This window comes from Aedes albopictus, chromosome 3 (assembly GCF_035046485.1).
Source record: "Aedes albopictus strain Foshan chromosome 3, AalbF5, whole genome shotgun sequence".
Classification (NCBI taxonomy): Eukaryota; Metazoa; Arthropoda; class Insecta; order Diptera; family Culicidae; genus Aedes; species Aedes albopictus.
Genome location: NC_085138.1, coordinates 439,809,510 through 439,829,693, shown reverse-complemented (window position 1 = coordinate 439,829,693; position 20,184 = coordinate 439,809,510). Strand labels below are relative to the sequence as shown.

Below are 20,184 nucleotides of genomic sequence, written 5' to 3'. Positions count from 1 at the left end.
CCAGCAAATTGTATTACCAAATGAGGAGATCTAGCAGCAATAGTTGCTGAACTAGTATTTCCTCCATTTATTGAAGAACGTTGTCATTATATTCAGATCTTAAAAATAAACTTCATTACTTGTAGTGTCTACTATGGAGTAAAATGATAACATACATTTCCCAAATGGGGGAGAATGTGCCTCTGGAGCTGACGGACACGAGACATGGACCATGCTCGAGGAGGACTTGCAAGCACTCGGAGTTTTTAAGCGACACGTGATAAGGACGATCTTCGGCGGTGTGCAGGAGAGCGATGTGTGGCGGAGAAGGATGAACCACAAGCTTTCTGCACTTTACGGCGAACCCAGCATCCAAAAGGTAGCCAAAGCCGGAAGGATACGATGGGCAGGGCATGCTGCAAGAATGCCCCGGACAACAATCCTGCAAAGTTGGTGTTCGCGACAGATCCGGTTGGCACAAGAAGGTGTGGAGCACAGAGAGCACGATGGGCGGATCGGGTGGAACGTGACTTGACGAGCATCGGGCGTGACCGAGAAGAACAACGATAGCCACGAACCGTGTACTATGGAGAAATATTGTTGATTCAGTTTTATCTTGAACTTGATGTAATACTGAATAAATTACATTAAATCTTTTGTAGCAGTGTAAGGTATTTTTTTGTTTTTATTTATGTGTATTTTCACTTTATGTGTGTTTTAACTTTATGTGTATTTCAAATTAGTGTAGATTTACACTTGGTATTAGAAATTTCTTCCTACAGGAGAATTTGTTCCAAAGAAATTCCTTGAAAATATAGAAGAATTACTTCAGGCTACAGGAATTCTTTATAGATTCTGAGAGGGATTCTTCCAGAATCCTGAGAGGGATTCTTCCAGAATCCTGTGAGAGGTTCTTCAAGAATCCCATGAGAGAATCTTCCAGAATCATGTGAGAGATTCTTCCAGAATCCTGTGAGAGATTCTTCCAGAATCCTGTGAGGGATTCTTCCAGAATCCTGAGAGGGATTCTTCCAGAACCCTGAGAGGGATTCTTCCAGAATCCTGAGAGGGATTCTTCCAGAATCCTGAGATGGATTCTTCCAGAATCCTGAGATGGATTCTTCCAGAATCCTGAGAAGGATTCTTCCAGAATCCTGAGAAGGATTCTTCCAGAATCCTGAGAAGGATTCTTCCAGAATCCTGAGAAGGATTCTTCCAGAATCCTGAGAAGGATTCTTGCAGAATCCTGAGAAGGATTCTTCCAGAATCCTGAGAAGGATTCTTCCAGAATCCTGAGAAGGATTCTTCCAGAATCCTGCAGGGGATTCTTCCAGAATCCTGAAGGGGATTCGTCCAGAATCCTGCAGGGGATTGTTCCAGAATCCTGCAGGGAATTCTTCCAGAATCCTGCAGGGGATTCTTCCAGAATCCTGCAGGGGATTCTTCCAGAATCCTGCAGGGGATTCTTCCAGAATCCTGCAGGGAATTCTTCCAGAATCCTGCAGGGGATTCTTCCAGAATCCTGCAGGGGATTCTTCCAGAATCCTGCAGGGGATTCTTCCAGAATCCTGCAGGGGATCCTTTCAGAATCCTGCAGGGGATTCTTCCAGAATCCTGCAGGGGATTCTTTCAGAATCCTGCAGGGGATGCTTCCAGAATCCTGCAGGGGATTCTTCCAGAATCCTGAGAGGGATCCTTCCAGAATCCTGAAAGGGATTTTTCCAAAATCCTGAGAGGGATTCTTCCAGAATCCTGAGAGGGATTCTTCCAGAATCCTGAGAGGGATTCTTCCAGAATGCTGAGAGCGATTCTTCCAGAATCCTGAGAGGGATTCTTCCAGGATCCTGAGAGGGATTCTTCCAGGATCCTGAGAGGGATTCTTCCAGGATCCTGAGAGGGATTCTTCCAGGATCCTGAGAGGGATTCTTCCAGGATCCTGAGAGGGATTCTTCCAGGATCCTGAGAGGGATTCTTCCAGGATCCTGAGAGGGATTCTTCCAGGATCCTGAGAGGGATTCTTCCAGGATCCTGAGAGGGATTCTTCCAGGATCCTGAGAGGGATTCTTCCAGGATCCTGAGAGGGATTCTTCCAGGATCCTGAGAGGGATTCTTCCAGGATCCTGAGAGGGATTCTTCCAGGATCCTGAGAGGGATTCTTCCAGAATCCTGAGAGCGATTCTTCCAGAATCCTGAGAGGGATTCTTCCAGGATCCTGAGAGGGATTCTTCCAGGATCCTGAGAGGGATTCTTCCAGGATCCTGAGAGGGATTCTTCCAGGATCCTGAGAGGGATTCTTCCAGGATCCTGAGAGGGATTCTTCCAGGATCCTGAGAGGGATTCTTCCAGGATCCTGAGAGGGATTCTTCCAGGATCCTGAGACGGATTCTTCCAGGATCCTGAGACGGATTCTTCCAGGATCCTGAGAGGGATTCTTCCAGGATCCTGAGAGGGATTTTTCCAGGATCCTGAGAGGGATTCTTCCAGGATCCTGAGAGGGATTCTTCCAGGATCCTGAGAGGGATTCTTCCAGGATCCTGAGAGGGATTCTTCCAGGATCCTGAGAGGGATTCTTCCAGGATCCTGAGAGGGATTCTTCCAGGATCCTGAGAGGGATTCTTCCAGGATCCTGAGAGGGATTCTTCCAGGATCCTGAGAGGGATTCTTCCAGGATCCTGAGAGGGATTCTTCCAGGATCCTGAGAGGGATTCTTCCAGGATCCTGAGAGGGATTCTTCCAGGATCCTGAGAGGGATTCTTCCAGGATCCTGAGAGGGATTCTTCCAGGATCCTGAGAGGGATTCTTCCAGGATCCTGAGAGGGATTCTTCCAGGATCCTGAGAGGGATTCTTCCAGGATCCTGAGAGGGATTCTTCCAGGATCCTGAGAGGGATTCTTCCAGGATCCTGAGAGGGATTCTTCCAGGATCCTGAGAGGGATTCTTCCAGGATCCTGAGAGGGATTCTTCCAGGATCCTGAGAGGGATTCTTCCAGGATCCTGAGAGGGATTCTTCCAGGATCCTGAGAGGGATTCTTCCAGGATCCTGAGAGGGATTCTTCCAGGATCCTGAGAGGGATTCTTCCAGGATCCTGAGAGGGATTCTTCCAGGATCCTGAGAGGGATTCTTCCAGGATCCTGAGAGGGATTCTTCCAGGATCCTGAGAGGGATTCTTCCAGGATCCTGAGAGGGATTCTTCCAGGATCCTGAGAGGGATTCTTCCAGGATCCTGAGAGGGATTCTTCCAGGATCCTGAGAGGGATTCTTCCAGGATCCTGAGAGGGATTCTTCCAGGATCCTGAGAGGGATTCTTCCAGGATCCTGAGAGGGATTCTTCCAGGATCCTGAGAGGGATTCTTCCAGGATCCTGAGAGGGATTCTTCCAGGATCCTGAGAGGGATTCTTCCAGGATCCTGAGAGGGATTCTTCCAGGATCCTGAGAGGGATTCTTCCAGGATCCTGAGAGGGATTCTTCCAGGATCCTGAGAGGGATTCTTCCAGGATCCTGAGAGGGATTCTTCCAGGATCCTGAGAGGGATTCTTCCAGGATCCTGAGAGGGATTCTTCCAGGATCCTGAGAGGGATTCTTCCAGGATCCTGAGAGGGATTCTTCCAGGATCCTGAGAGGGATTCTTCCAGGATCCTGAGAGGGATTCTTCCAGGATCCTGAGAGGGATTCTTCCAGGATCCTGAGAGGGATTCTTCCAGGATCCTGAGAGGGATTCTTCCAGGATCCTGAGAGGGATTCTTCCAGGATCCTGAGAGGGATTCTTCCAGGATCCTGAGACGGATTCTTCCAGGATCCTGAGACGGATTCTTCCAGGATCCTGAGAGGGATTCTTCCAGGATCCTGAGAGGGATTTTTCCAGGATCCTGAGAGGGATTCTTCCAGGATCCTGAGAGGGATTCTTCCAGGATCCTGAGAGGGATTCTTCCAGGATCCTGAGAGGGATTCTTCCAGGATCCTGAGAGGGATTCTTCCAGGATCCTGAGAGGGATTCTTCCAGGATCCTGAGAGGGATTCTTCCAGGATCCTGAGAGGGATTCTTCCAGGATCCTGAGAGGGATTCTTCCAGGATCCTGAGAGGGATTCTTCCAGGATCCTGAGAGGGATTCTTCCAGGATCCTGAGAGGGATTCTTCCAGGATCCTGAGAGGGATTCTTCCAGGATCCTGAGAGGGATTCTTCCAGGATCCTGAGAGGGATTCTTCCAGGATCCTGAGAGGGATTCTTCCAGGATCCTGAGAGGGATTCTTCCAGGATCCTGAGAGGGATTCTTCCAGGATCCTGAGAGGGATTCTTCCAGGATCCTGAGAGGGATTCTTCCAGGATCCTGAGAGGGATTCTTCCAGGATCCTGAGAGGGATTCTTCCAGGATCCTGAGAGGGATTCTTCCAGGATCCTGAGAGGGATTCTTCCAGGATCCTGAGAGGGATTCTTCCAGGATCCTGAGAGGGATTCTTCCAGAATCCTGAGAGGGATTCTTCCAGAATCCTGAGAGGGATTCTTCCAGAATCCTGAGAGGGATTCTTCCAGAATCCTGAGATGGATTCTTCCAGAATCCTGAGATGGATTCTTCCAGAATCCTGAGAAGGATTCTTCCAGAATCCTGAGAAGGATTCTTCCAGAATCCTGCAGGGGATTCTTCCAGAATCCTGCAGGGGATTCTTCCAGAATCCTGCAGGGGATTCTTCCAGAATCCTGCAGGGGATTCTTCCAGAATCCTGCAGGGGATTCTTCCAGAATCCTGCAGGGGATTCTTCCAGAATCCTGCAGGGGATTCTTCCAGAATCCTGCAGGGGATTCTTCCAGAATCCTGCAGGGGATTCTTCCAGAATCCTGCAGGGAATTCTTCCAGAATCCTGCAGGGGATTCTTCCAGAATCCTGCAGGGGATTCTTCCAGAATCCTGCAGGGGATTCTTCCAGAATCCTGCAGGGGATTCTTCCAGAATCCTGCAGGGGATTCTTCCAGAATCCTGCAGGGGATTCTTCCAGAATCCTGCAGGGGATTCTTCCAGAATCCTGCAGGGAATTCTTCAAGAATCCTGCAGGGAATTCTTCCAGAATCCTGCAGGGAATTCTTCCAGAATCCTGCAGGGGATTCTTCCAGAATCCTGCAGGGGATTCTTCCAGAATCCTGCAGGGGATTCTTCCAGAATCCTGCAGGGGATTCTTCCAGAATCCTGCAGGGGATTCTTCCAGAATCCTGCAGGGAATTCTTCCAGAATCCTGCAGGGAATTCTTCCAGAATCCTGCAGGGAATTCTTCCAGAATCCTGCAGGGGATTCTTCCAGAATCCTGCAGGGGATTCTTCCAGAATCCTGCAGGGGATTCTTCTAGAATCCTGCAGGGGATTCTTCCAGAATCCTGCAGGGGATGCTTCCAGAATCCTGCAGGGGATTCTTCCAGAATCCTGCAGGGGATTCTTCCAGAATCCTGCAGGGGATTCTTCCAGAATCCTGCAGGGGATTCTTCCAGAATCCTGCAGGGGATTCTTCCAGAATCCTGCAGGGGATTCTTCCAGAATCCTGCAGGGGATTCTTCCAGAATCCTGCAGGGGATTCTTCCAGAATCCTGCAGGGGATTCTTCCAGAATCCTGCAGGGGATTCTTCCAGAATCCTGCAGGGGATTCTTCCAGAATCCTGCAGGGGATTCTTCCAGAATCCTGCAGGGGATTCTTCCAGAATCCTGCAGGGGATTCTCCCAGAATCCTGCAGGGGATTCTCCCAGAATCCTGCAGGGGATTCTCCCAGAATCCTGCAGGGGATTCTCCCAGAATCCTGAGAGGGATTCTTCCAGAATCCTGAAAGGGATTCTTCCAGAATCCTGAAAGGGATTCTTCCAGAATCCTGAGAGGGATTCTTCCAGAATCCTGAGAGGGATTCTTCCAGAATCCTGAGAGCGATTCTTCCAGAATCCTGAAAGGGATTCTTCCAGAATCCTGAGAGGGATTCTTCCAGGATCCTGAGAGGGATTCTTCCAGGATCCTGCAGGGGATTCTTTCAGAATCCTGCAGGGGATTCTTTCAGAATCCTGCAGGGGATTCTTTCAGAATCCTGCAGGGGATTCTTTCAGAATCCTGCAGGGGATTCTTCCAGAATCCTGCAGGTTATTCTTCTAGAATCCTGCAGGGGATTCTTCCAGAATCCTGCAGGGGATTCTTCCAGAATCCTGCAGGGGATTCTTCCAGAATCCTGCAGGGGATTCTTCCAGAATCCTGCAGGGGATTCTTCCAGAATCCTGCAGGGGATTCTTCCAGAATCCTGCAGGGGATTCTTCCAGAATCCTGCAGGGGATTCTTCCAGAATCCTGCAGGGGATTCTTCCAGAATCCTGCAGGGGATTCTTCCAGAATCCTGCAGGGGATTCTTCCAGAATCCTGCAGGGGATTCTTCCAGAATCCTGAGAGGGATTCTTCCAGAATCCTGAGAGGGATTCTTCCACAATCCTGAGAGGGATTCTTCCAGAATCCTGAGAGGGATTCTTCCAGAATCCTGAGAGGGATTCTTCCAGAATCCTGAGAGGGATTCTTCCAGAATCCTGAGAGGGATTCTTCCAGAATCCTGAGAGGGATTCTTCCAGAATCCTGAGAGGGATTCTTCCAGAATCCTGAGAGGGATTCTTCCAGAATCCTGAGAGGGATTCTTCCAGAATCCTGAGAGGGATTCTTCCAGAATCCTGAGAGGGATTCTTCCAGAATCCTGAGAGGGATTCTTCCAGAATCCTGAGAGGGATTCTTCCAGGATCCTGAGAGGGATTCTTCCAGAATCCTGAGAGGGATTCTTCCAGAATCCTGAGAGGGATTCTTCCAGAATCCTGAGAGGGATTCTTCCAGGATCCTGAGAGGGATTCTTCCAGGATCCTGAGAGGGATTCTTCCAGGATCCTGAGAGGGATTCTTCCAGGATCCTGAGAGGGATTCTTCCAGGATCCTGAGAGGGATTCTTCCAGGATCCTGAGAGGGATTCTTCCAGGATCCTGAGAGGGATTCTTCCAGGATCCTGAGAGGGATTCTTCCAGGATCCTGAGAGGGATTCTTCCAGGATCCTGAGAGGGATTCTTCCAGGATCCTGAGAGGGATTCTTCCAGGATCCTGAGAGGGATTCTTCCAGGATCCTGAGAGGGATTCTTCCAGGATCCTGAGAGGGATTCTTCCAGGATCCTGAGAGGGATTCTTCCAGGATCCTGAGGGGGATTCTTCCAGGATCCTGAGAGGGATTCTTCCAGGATCCTGAGAGGGATTCTTCCAGGATCCTGAGAGGGATTCTTCCAGGATCCTGAGAGGGATTCTTCCAGGATCCTGAGAGGGATTCTTCCAGGATCCTGAGAGGGATTCTTCCAGGATCCTGAGAGGGATTCTTCCAGGATCCTGAGAGCGATTCTTCCAGGATCCTAAGAGAGATTCTTCCAGAATCCTGAGAGCGATTCTTCCAGGATCCTGAGAGGGATTCTTCCAGGATCCTGAGAGGGATTCTTCTAGAATCCTGAGAGCGATTCTTCCAGGATCCTGAGAGGGATTCTTCCAGGATCCTGAGAGGGATTCTTCCAGGATCCTGAGAGGGATTCTTCCAGGATCCTGAGAGGGATTCTTCCAGGATCCTGAGAGGGATTCTTCCAGGATCCTGAGAGGGATTCTTCCAGGATCCTGAGAGGGATTCTTCCAGGATCCTGAGAGGGATTCTTCCAGGATCCTGAGAGGGATTCTTCCAGGATCCTGAGAGGGATTCTTCCAGGATCCTGAGAGGGATTCTTCCAGGATCCTGAGAGGGATTCTTCCAGGATCCTGAGAGGGATTCTTCCAGGATCCTGAGAGGGATTCTTCCAGGATCCTGAGAGGGATTCTTCCAGGATCCTGAGAGGGATTCTTCCAGGATCCTGAGAGGGATTCTTCCAGGATCCTGAGAGGGATTCTTCCAGGATCCTGAGAGGGATTCTTCCAGGATCCTGAGAGGGATTCTTCCAGGATCCTGAGAGGGATTCTTCCAGGATCCTGAGAGGGATTCTTCCAGGATCCTGAGAGGGATTCTTCCAGGATCCTGAGAGGGATTCTTCCAGGATCCTGAGAGGGATTCTTCCAGGATCCTGAGAGGGATTCTTCCAGGATCCTGAGAGGGATTCTTCCAGGATCCTGAGAGGGATTCTTCCAGGATCCTGAGAGGGATTCTTCCAGGATCCTGAAAGGGATTCTTCCAGGATCCTGAGAGGGATTCTTCCAGGATCCTGAGAGGGATTCTTCCAGGATCCTGAGAGGGATTCTTCCAGGATCCTGAGAGGGATTCTTCCAGGATCCTGAGAGCGATTCTTCCAGGATCCTGAGAGGGATTCTTCCAGGATCCTGAGAGCGATTCTTCCAGGATCCTGAGAGGGATTCTTCCAGGATCCTGAGAGGGATTCTTCCAGGATCCTGAGAGGGATTCTTCCAGGATTCTGAGAGGGATTCTTCCAGGATCCTGAGAGGGATTCTTCCAGGATCCTGAGAGGGATTCTTCCAGGATCCTGAGAGGGATTCTTCCAGGATCCTGAGAGGGATTCTTCCAGGATCCTGAGAGGGATTCTTCCAGGATCCTGAGAGGGATTCTTCCAGGATCCTGAGAGGGATTCTTCCAGGATCCTGAGAGGGATTCTTCCAGGATCCTGAGAGGGATTCTTCCAGGATCCTGAGAGGGATTCTTCCAGGATCCTGAGAGGGATTCTTCCAGGATCCTGAGAGGGATTCTTCCAGGATCCTGAGAGGGATTCTTCCAGGATCCTGAGAGGGATTCTTCCAGGATCCTGAGAGGGATTCTTCCAGGATCCTGAGAGGGATTCTTCCAGGATCCTGAGAGGGATTCTTCCAGGATCCTGAGAGGGATTCTTCCAGGATCCTGAGAGGGATTCTTCCAGGATCCTGAGAGGGATTCTTCCAGGATCCTGAGAGGGATTCTTCCAGGATCCTGAGAGGGATTCTTCCAGGATCCTGAGAGGGATTCTTCCGGAATCCTGAGCGGGATTTTTCCAGAATCCTGAAAAGGATTCTTCCAGAATCCTGAGAGGGTGCAGGCAAGGAATTCTTCCAGAATCCTGAGAGGGATTCTTCCGGCTCTCTCTCTCGGCTTAGATGCCCAATCTCTCGCACGCTTGCGGTTGTGCCTACGAAATGATGAGCGCGAGCGAATTTTTAATGCAATGGTACTCTTTGCCCAAGCTAGTCGAGAACATTTCTGTTACGAATAGTTCCTGGAAGGACCGGGAATCGATCCCGTTGCTCTCAGCGTGGTCATGCTGAAATCCTGCGGCTATATGGTCCCTAATTTACAAAGTTATGATGCGTTAAATAATGAAAACATATGACGCTACACTGCACTGCGCTTAGTCTTGTATTCTGGAATCCCTAGATGACGCCTATGTGTTACACCGCAAATGATGGGTGATTTTTAACTTTCCATCGCTTTAGGACATTGATGTCTTGAAGCTCTGTTCGTTCCAGCATCATTTGCTTAGCGAACCGTGAAATTGAGCTCACTGCTTTGGGCCAAAATTTGACCGCTGCCCATCATCCCGGCTAGCGCTGAATCGAAATTAGTTCGTTTTCCCGGTTGGACCGATGATGATTACGGCTCATCGGTGATCATAATGATTTTTATTGCCATTATCATATAAATGCGCGGGGCTCGCTAGCGTACATGCCAAATCGATGATAATAATAATAAGCATCGGTTGGGGGCGGCGCGACATGGAAGCGGAAGGAACTGGCCGGCGGTGGGAGGTGTGTAGGATAGGACATTGCACGGTGGCTTCGAAATATCAATTATTATATCTGCTGTATGACAGTGTCTCTGTCGCCCCGCTTGGATTCGATTGGATAGCAGCAGTCGATATTGCACTTTAGTAAGGCCAGGTGCAGAAAACAGCATCCCAAATACTGCTCGTTGCGTGAACGTGCTTTGCGGTCAGTTGTGGCTTGGCTACTGCATTGCGGATAGGGTGACTTACTGAATTGTCTTTTTGACCTCAAGGTATGGTTCAGGATTCCTACACTACAATAGTAACTTGTAATTAAAACCAATTTAACTAACATTGTGAGGACATTTTGGCGGTTGGCTTTAGCGTTGATGAAGGGTAAGGCATACGTATATGTTGAAGCTTGTTTGATGGGGATGGTGCACAAGACGTGTTACATTATATGGTAACCCTAACATGCACCACCCGTCCCATCCTCGGTCTTCATCCACAGATCATTCAAAATTGGTTTGGCTGCGCTCCCGTTGACCTGGAAATGATTTTTTCGCCGCCGCGCCGACACCCTCCTCCCCAGTCAGCACTCAGAGACCACCCGAAGCTCCGTGAAGGCAAGGTTGGCGCATGGGGACGGACAAAGTGGTCCAGGTTTGCGTGTAAATTTAAACGATTTTAAATTGCAAATTGATCCGGTGCAAGGTAATTCAATACCAGTGCGAAAGCGATTTCCAAATGTTAACTTAATAAGTTAACTTATTAATTGCGCTTTAATTATCGAGCGCGAAATGCGTCGTCCATGTGCGATGCGCTGCGGTGTGGTGGTGGTGCGGATTCGCGATCCATGACCGACCAACCAACCAACGAACGCAACCATCGGTTGCACTGGAGCGTCAATAATGATGGCTTCATTTGGGGATTCTAAAATTGCCCAGAATTTTCAGGAAACCAATTTTGGACAATTGAATTGCACACTCTCCGGAGGCACCGTCACTGACCCATGAATTATTAATGATGCTGGCTGCCTCCGACGCGAAAGGACAATAGGACCTTTCAACTTTGCCTAATATGTACTGAGGCGACCAAAGGGAGGGGCTCCGATCGTTCGTGGGGTGTGGGGGTCATTATGGTTGGCACTGGAAACGATGTAGTTATTTGTGTTTTAAATCTGCGAGTGAATTAAAGTAATGTTCAATTCTAATCTCGAACAAAAACGCTCTTTGTAGTTGGAAATGGTTATTTAACTTTCTCGTGATTTGAACGAATGGTTCAACTTTGATCTAAAAAGGCTTCAAATTATGACTAAAGATGTCAATCAATCCAGCGAATTTTGTCTTCTAATGTATATGTACTTCCTTTAATATTTGATGAGAGATAGTGGGAATTATGAACTTATATTCCAATCTTCGAGCTTCTTAATAAAATCATTAAATATAAGATTGATTTTGACCAGTTTGGGATTATAATATGTAGCGTATTTGTTAAGAAAAAACGTAAATGAAAACCTTAGAGCAGTTATCAGAAAAATGTCAGTTTATCAGCTTAAAAAAAACGAGCGAAACCCTTTTATAGATCATGTCAGCAAATGTGTTTTCTAACTTTGAGTCTATTTTACAATATTTATTTCTGAAATTTACAGGATAACTACTAATTTTGTGTAAGGAGAACCAGCTTACCCAACATTTTATAAAAGATTAACTGACCCGGCAAACCTTGTATTGCCCATTTTAATTGTTGCTCTTGCACAGTTTTTCTAATGTTTTTGTTCATTTTCTTAACTTGTTCTACAATGAACATAGCCACCCACCATGAAGACAAAATTTTCAGTTGTATGGCTGTTGATACCCGGAGCGGACGAAGTTTTCGGACCTCTTTTAGTCAAACCCGTACTTATTTTTCTGGGTTAGCTTTAAGCTGAAATCGTTTTATTTTGTTAATTTTTGTATGTGTTTTACAATATTAGGTTACTTACATTTGATAGTCCTGCATGTACAATTCATCCGTTCTTTGTGTATCAATAGTGTATTCCAATATTTGTTTGTGCTATAGTTTTAAGGTGTTAGAATAACAAATTTATTTAGGAAACAATTTAGATCATAATTTAGAATACTTACAAATTAATTCACCCAAAGTAGATAGTAACAAATTTAGGAATTTAAGAAATTTATTTGGAACAAATCAACTAGCTGTTCGTGATTTAGCACTTTTCGTGTTTGCTTTTAATGACAATTAAGAGTGACGTTTCTCCCTATCGTAGCCCCCTATCGTTGTCACCGACAATTATAGTAGCGGGCGGGCGGTACTGAACCGCAGGTACCGAACGCGCTGGTCCGGGTTGCCAACAAGTATGTAAACTCATTTGTATAAACATCGGAAACCCGACTCCAGAGGCACGTTATCCAAATGGAACATTTGTCTCCAATAAAGAATGCTGTTTGGTGGTTTGGTTGCTAACCAACTTTTTATCAATGTAACTTAAACGGACAACTCGACCATAGAATTTACAGTTCAACTGCTATAAACTACACAACAGCGCCACTTGAAAGAAAAACCTTCGATAAAAAGAAGGAAACATTTTAGCAGTTTGTGCGTAAAGAAAATTAAACAGTGTGACTTGAAAGTTATCTGTATGGGAACCTCCCGTTCCGGAAACCGCAGAGGTCTCACACCAAGCTAAGAATCTTCCCCGGCCCAAAAATATCTACCTACACAATTTTTACACCGATCGGATAAGTAGTTTCCGAATGCATAAGGGTCAGACAGAAAGACAGATAGTGCGAGTAATAAATTCCTAGAGAAATTGCCAGAGGTATTTCTGGAGTAATTCCACGAATTATTGGATGAATATCTGGATGAATTACTGGAGGAAGAACCTTTAGTGAAATCCCTGAAGGTATTCCTGGTAAATTCCTCGAGATATTACTGGTAAATTACTTGGAAAACCTAGTGGAATTACTGGAGGCATCTCTTGAACCAATTCCTGGTGGAATCCCTGGATTCTTGGAATAATGCATGTATAAACTCCGCGAGGATGATTTCTTGAATAAATTGCTGTTTTAATTTCTGAACGAATTACTGCATTAAATTCTGCAAGATTTCCTTAGGTAATTTCTGCAGGAGTTTCTTGGGTAATTTCTAGGGCAAATCCTGGTGGAATTTATAAAGGTATTCCTGGAGGAGTCCCAGAATCAAATGCTGAAGAAATGCCTGGATGAATCTCTGAAGGAATCCCTATGAAAATCCCTATGAAAATCCCTGGAGGAATTCCTGGAGGAATGTCTGGAGGTATTCCTAAAGGAATTCCTAGAGCGATCCCTAGAGGATTCCCTAGAGAAGCTCCTGAAGGAATGCCTGGAGACATGCCTGTGCGAATTCCTGGACGAATATCTAGAGAAATTCCTCGAGAAATCTTCAGATAAACTCCTGGAGGGATTTTTGGAGGATTTTCTTGAAGAATCGTTGGAAAACTTTCAGGTAGAATCCCTGGAGAAATCCTATAAAGAATTTCTGGATAAATTCCTCGAGGAATACCTAGTGGAATTTCTACAGGAATTTCATGAGGTATCTCTAGAGAAATACCAGAAGAACTCCCGCACGAATCCCTGCAGAAATTCCATTAGCAATTTCCAGAGGAATGTTTGGAGGAATTCCATGAAAAAAATCTTAGAAGAACATCTGGATGAATTATTGGAGGAATTATCGAAGGAATTCCTGGAGGAATCTCTGGAAGAATCTTTAGAGGAATCCCTGAAGGAATTTCTGGTAGATACCTGGACCAATTCCTGATGGAATTCCTGGAGGAAATGCTGGTGTGATTTCTGGAGGGATCCCTGGTGAAATCTCTGGGGGAATCCTTGGAGCAATACCTGGAGGAGAAATTACTGGAAAAACTCCTCTAGGAAACCCTGGAAGAATTCCCGGAAAAAATCCTGAAGGAATTAATTAAGAAATTCTTGAAAGAATTTCAAAAAGGAATCCCTGGAGAATTTTCTGGATCAATTCCTGGATCAATTCTTGGGGTGATTCCTGGAGGTATTCTTGGTGGCAATCCTGCAAAAAATGCCTGGATGAAATACAGAGTTCCTGAGGTAAATTCTGCAGGAATTCCTGAGTTAATATCTGCAGGAATTCCTGGGGTAATTCCTGGTGGAATTCTCAAAAGCATTCCTGAAGAAGTCCAAGAATTAAATTCAGAAGGAATGGTTGGAATCCCTGGAGAAATCCCCATGTAAATCCCTGGAGGAATGCCTGGAGGTATTTCTGAAAGAATTCTTGGAGGAATTCCTTAAAGAATTTGTGGAGGAATTCCAAGAGCAATCCCTAGAGGAACTCCTGAAGGCATTCCTGGAGGAGCTTCTGAAGGAATTCCAGTAGACACACCTGAGAGAATTTCTGGGGAAATCTCTAGAGAAATTCCTTGTGCTATCTTCTAAGGAACTCCTGAGAGGAATTCTTAGAGGAATTTCTTGAGGGTTTTCTTGAAGAATCACTGGAGAACTTTCAGGAAGACTCCCTGGAGGAATTCTTTGTCAATTCCCTGAAAGAATTCCTGGAGAAGTTCCTTGATGATTTCCTGGTGTAATCTCTAGATGAATTGCTTGATGTATATCTAGGGGAATACCTGGAGGAATTTCTAGCGGAGTTTATTGGGGAACTCCTGGCCGAATCCCTGTAGGAATTTTTAGACGAATCCCTGAAGGAATTCTCAGAGTAATCCTGGAACAATTCCCGAAGAAATGCAGGAATCCCAAGCAGTGATTGGAGTCATTTTTAAAATAATTCCGAAAGGTTTTGTACCAGAAGCCTTTACCACTCTTGTATTCCAGCTACGTGAAATAATTGGCCACCTGAAGTTCGTCTGGAGTCCCGTTGCATTCTGGGCTTTTAGCAAATAGTTTGTCTGGAAGAATCCATGCCTCGTGCTGTCCAGAAGTTCGACCTACAGCACCAGATCATGTATTCTGTCTCGAGTCCAGAGGAGTCCAGCGTCGTCTTCACCGGACCGTCAAGTTCTACGTGGTGCCAGTTACTGGACACCACTCGACGCCACGACGCTACCACCTACGATACCTGTCACGTCGCATTACCCCCCTGTTGTAGAGTAGATAGAAATAAAATTGGTACGTACTAAGTGAATGTAGCCACTTTTCAGGACCACCCACATCCGCAAACTTCCCCACACTTACAACGCCCTGGGACCCGGGAGCATAAGAGGCCTTCTTTGCCGACCCCGGAAGCGGCCACGGCTCAGACCAACTGCTTGGGGCCTAGTGACGTCCCCTTCTGGAGCGGCAAGATTCACCCGGGGTCAAAAGCGAGTTTTACGTTCCATTACGTTTGCCTTCAGAGAGACGTCGGTCTCAAAGGTGACAATCCCTCCGCGGTCGTCCTTGTCTTTGCCAAATCTGCAGGGTATTTTCAGGACGCTGGCACATCCAGTCCGTCTCCTTCGCTTTGTCTCTGACCGACTTTGTCACTGACATCCGAAGCCAAAAAAAAAATGGTTTTAATGTCCCTTTTAAGCAGATTGATTGAGGCTGATCCGACATCAAGTTTCTAAATAGAATCACTTTTGAAACATAGCTGTCCCGGCTAACGTCGTAATGCCTGCCTACTGTGTTTTTTGACATGCAGCTCCGTAGAGACGTCCCCCACAAAGTCATCTGTATGGGAGCCCCCCGTTCCAGAGACCGGAGAGGTCTCACACCAAGCTAAGAACCTTCCCCGGCCCTAACAGTACCCACATACAAAATTTCACACCGATCGGTTCAGTAGTTTCCGAATGCATAGCGGTCAGACAGACAGACAGACAGACAGACGGAAATTCATTTTTATATATATAGATATATATAGATTTTATTCCAATGATGAATCAAATATTAATCACATATCCGCCCGTAAATAGTATCAAGAATCAAGAACAAAATATGCCTGAAAGGTCATTGCGAATTTGAACTTTTCCTGAAACTATCTAAAATGTTTTGCACTGGAAGTGCATCTTTTCTCCCGCATGGCAGATTGTCACAAGAGACACCACATTGCTTTCGTGGGGAGTTTTTGCGGAACTCGGAACAAGTGTGCATAACAGAAGCACACGGGTGATAAAGTCTAATTGCAAGATGTTTTACGGGCGAAAGTTTGAGCTTGAACGGAGGTGATTGCGATGGTAATGGTTGCCAGGGTGCAAAACTGTTTTGAATGCTAAAGGTCCTGGAGTATGCAGATCAGGTTTGATTGGAAGTGAGCATTTCATGAGGAAAAAAGTTCGCGAAAAATACATAGGCATCGTACACAAATTACGTAACGCTATAGGGGGAGGGGGGAGTCTAGCTTAGCGTTACGAGCCATACAAAATATTTTTGACTTTCATACAAAAAGCGTTACATGGGGGAGGGGGGAGTCTGAAATTGATAATTTTAGCGTTACGTAATTAGTGCACCATGCCTTATTTTACATATTACCTAACCTAACTAATAATTGTCTACACAGTTCGAAAAATCCATGTAATTTTCAGCCATTTGTATTGCACATAAAGGGAATGCGAAAAATGGCGTACAATTTTTTTTTTTTTTTTTTGTTTTTGAGAGACTTTACCCAGAGGGGGCATTCGTCTCTATTGAACGTTTATTATCGAAAAATTATATTTACATAACAGCTTATTACTAAACGACTTATACGCTACTGAACATTTCAATATTTTTTAGGAACCTTATAACTTTATCTTCCGCTTGCTTGTTATTGCACAAAATTTCGCTTAGTTGATTACTTATTCCTAATTCCTCCCTTTCGGCCTTATACCGCTGACACGCAGCGAGTAAATGGTGAACTGTTAATTTCTTATTACATAAAGTGCACACTTCTGGTGGTTTTTTCTCAAAAATATGCTTTTTTGTGAAAAGCGCATGTCCCAGACGTAACCTAGTCAAAACTACCAGTTCTCTCTTATTCTCTCTATCTACGAATCTCGCAACATTATTTTTAACGATTTGCAAAGTTTTCCTTGGGCTTTGGCTCCATATAAGTTGATGTTTTTTAAATATTTCCTTCTGAATCCATCTGGTGATGTCCTGACATGGAACTTCTTCGAGATGTGTTGGATGATTCTTTCCACAACGTGCTGCGTCGTCGGCTGCTTCGTTACCCGGTATGCCCGAATGCCCGGGAATCCAGCAGAAATGCACATTTTTATCCGCGATGTCTGCTTCGATCCGTTGAATGTAGCAGTTTTTTGAGTTTCCTGATTCCAACGCAGACAAACAGCTGGCTGAGTCGCTAAAAATTACAGATCTATTGTTGACTTGTTGAACTGCTTCGGAGAGGGCTTTAGCTTCAGCTGTAAACACAGAACACTGTTTTGCCAGACTGCCTTCCATTCTGGTATTCGGTCCTATTATACCATACCCCACTTTTCCTTCAGCAAGGGATCCATCAGTATACCAGAGTTCAAAATCGTGATATTTTTCTTCTATTGTACGTCTGTACACATCGAGTGCAAGATGCGGGGCCTGTCCAGCTTTGACTTTTGCTTTTATTGACCAATCGATGCGCGGGCTTCGTTTATTCCACGCTCTTGGAAGCGTGTTTACAAGTTTGCATAACTTTGGCAATTCCAGACCCGTTATACTTCGGAATGCACTGCAGGCTTTCGCCCAAATATGGTTAGGCTCCGCTGCTGACTTTTCTAGTGAGACACATGCCTTTCTTACTAGAACAATTGTAGCCAGGTACTCGAAGGGTAGGCATCCGGCTTCTACCACTAGTGGAAGAATAGGCGTTGTTCGAAGTGCACTGGACGCTATCCTGATGATCTGATTGTATGTTGGTGCAAGCTTTTCAATGTTTTCTTTCCGAAGGAACTCTAATCCATAGAAAAGTTTTGACGTTACAATAGCACCCCCAATGTAAAGGAGAGTTTTGCGGTCTGCTCTCTTGGAAATTGCTTTCAAGAGATTCAGCCTGCTTCGGCAGTCCTCCTTCAATTGTTTGGTGTGCTGAATGAAGGTGCATTTCCGATCAAAGATGACGCCGAGAATTCTAGTTGTTTTTGGTCTGGTTATTTCTTTTCCCTCCAGGAAAATTTTTGCTCCCTCTAGATGCCAATTGCGATGTCTTTTCAATTTGCAATAATGCATGGTTGACGATTTCGACGGTGATAGTTGAAACCCGATCCTGGTAGCCCAATTTTCAATGTACTCCACAGCCTTTTGGAGTCTACGCCGTAGGTAACTCACGCGTTTTCCAGTGGAAACGATGACAATATCGTCCGCATAGAGAAAAATCTTAACATTTTTTGGAGCTTCTGAGAACAACGAATTCATAGCCAATAGGAAAAGGGAGACAGAAAGAACAGAGCCTTGGGGTACACCGTTTTCTAGAACTGTTGATTTAGAAAGCACACCAGCAAAGTTAACCCTTGCCGTTCTATGTTGCAGGAAATTGTTGATGAACTGATTCATGTTAGTCCCCAGATCGCAGTCGATGACGGATTCCATGATGTGCCTGTGCCATACTCGGTCGTACGCCTTGCTGATGTCGAGGGCGACAATTTCACAGTGCTCTCCTCTTTGTGCTGCATTGGTGATGACTTCGTCGAGATCTGCTAGGTAGTAGTTGGTGCCTTTTCCTTTACGGAACGCGTACTGTCTGTGGTTGAGAATTTCGTTGCGTTCTAGGTGGTTCATCAAACGGCGATTCACCATACGCTCCATTGTTTTGGCGACACAACTTGTCAGAGAAATCGGTCGAAACTTATTTGGCTCTGTCGCGTTACCAGATTTTGGGATTGGAATTATTATGCTTTCTTTCCATATCGAGGGGATATTACCGCTCTGCCAAATACGATTGAACGCATCCAGTAGTACAATTTTACATTGATAAGGGAGGTGCTTCAGCATAGGATATCCAATACTGTCAGCACCTACCGATGTTCCATTCGCACTTTCTAGAGCACAAAAGAGTTCTTGAATAGAGAATTTATCGTCCATCGGGGAAGCGCCTTGTGATCTAAGTGGAAGGTCGATTTCTCCTTGTTCTTGCATGGTTCGAAGAAAGGCTTCTGGATATTCTGCCGTAGAACAAGTGCTCGCAAAAAAATCTGCGAAGTGGTCCGCTATCACATGTGGATTGTTTTTGTGCTCTTCGTTGATGATCAGTCCTGGGAGTTTGGAACGTCGTTTTCCCGTCAGCTTGTTGAAGCTTTGCCAGAGGTGGGATGTGCTTGATTTAGCTGTAAAGATTTCTTGGAAATTTGCCCAGGAGCGTTGTTTTGCCTCATCAATAATCTTCCTTGCTTCATGTTTTATGGTGTTGAATTGTTGTCTTGCTACCTCTTTACCCGGATCATCGTGTCTTAGTTTTCTGAGTTTCCTCAGTGCCTTTCTGCGCGCCTTTATCACTTCCCCGATTTCACGATTCCACCATATTTGATTTTTCTTAGCTGGGAGACCATTCGTTCTCGGAATGGATTCGATAGCAGCTGCGAATGGCGTACAATTACACGAGCTTTCAAATTCAGACCCTCACTTATGGCCATTGATGTAAATTTCATGCATCGTGGAATGTTTCGTTTGTTTTGGTTTGCCCCATTGCTGAAGTGGACATCAAACAAAGCAAAAAAAGCAACACACCACCGATCGGCGGAACTTACAATCAAGGCACCTGCTACAGCAGATTCAATTGCGGGAAAATAAGTGATAAACTAGCTTTTACAATTAACAAAATCGATTTATTTTCCAACATATTTCTGGTTTATGTAAAGTTTCAACCAGGAACAGCGATGAACGACGCAGGAGGCAATCAACAATTTCAGCAACAATTTCGGTTTTCTGCTCACTTGCTTCCGTAAAATGCACGATCCAAAGAACCACACTTTTAACAACGATATTCACAATGATATGTATGTGTAGAACTGTATATGTCACCACCTACATGCACATTCACTTTATTTAAGAAATTTTAAAGCACAATTTTACTTCAGACACCGAGTGCAAAAACTGACTGTTGGGCAATATGGCGGCGGCAAATATTTCGAGTTGCGGCGGCACCAGAGCTGACTCAAGCGAAAGTCATGTAAATTTCTGCTAGTTGAGCTGAATCGTGAACGCTCGTAATAGAAAATACGAAGCAGATATTATAAGTTTGATGTACTCTCATGGAATGCTATATGTGCATGAAACATTGTTTAAATCCGCGTGAGAAATATGTTTACGATAAGCTGTATTCCACGAAATATTCTATTACGCTCTTGTTAATATTCAAAACTTTTTTCTGTAGATATTCAGAAAAAGAATTGTGATAAAACATTAGAAAACGGCAACCTTAGCTTGATCGAAATGTTTTAAGGCTTTATGTTCATTATGACTGTTAGTGACTAATCGATCAACATCAACTCTTGAGAATTCGAGGTGTGGCTTCGTCATATCTTCACCTTAAGTATTCTTCTATGGATTTCTTCCGGGATCTCTACCGGGCTTCTCCCAGGAAATCCACCCGGGTTT

At 45.6% G+C, this 20,184-nt stretch overlaps 1 protein-coding gene across 1 annotated transcript in view; it reads right to left on the bottom strand.

Moving 5' to 3' along the window:
* The window catches only part of LOC134291066 (uncharacterized), a 37,077-nt gene extending 18,681 nt beyond the window's left edge, over positions 1 to 18,396 (bottom strand). Inside the window, exon 1 of the mRNA XM_062858348.1 lies at positions 18,100 to 18,396. Coding sequence (XP_062714332.1) covers positions 18,100 to 18,396 — 297 coding nt within the window. The remainder of the gene's footprint in view (positions 1 to 18,099) is intronic.
* Between the last annotated feature and the right edge of the window lie 1,788 nt (positions 18,397 to 20,184).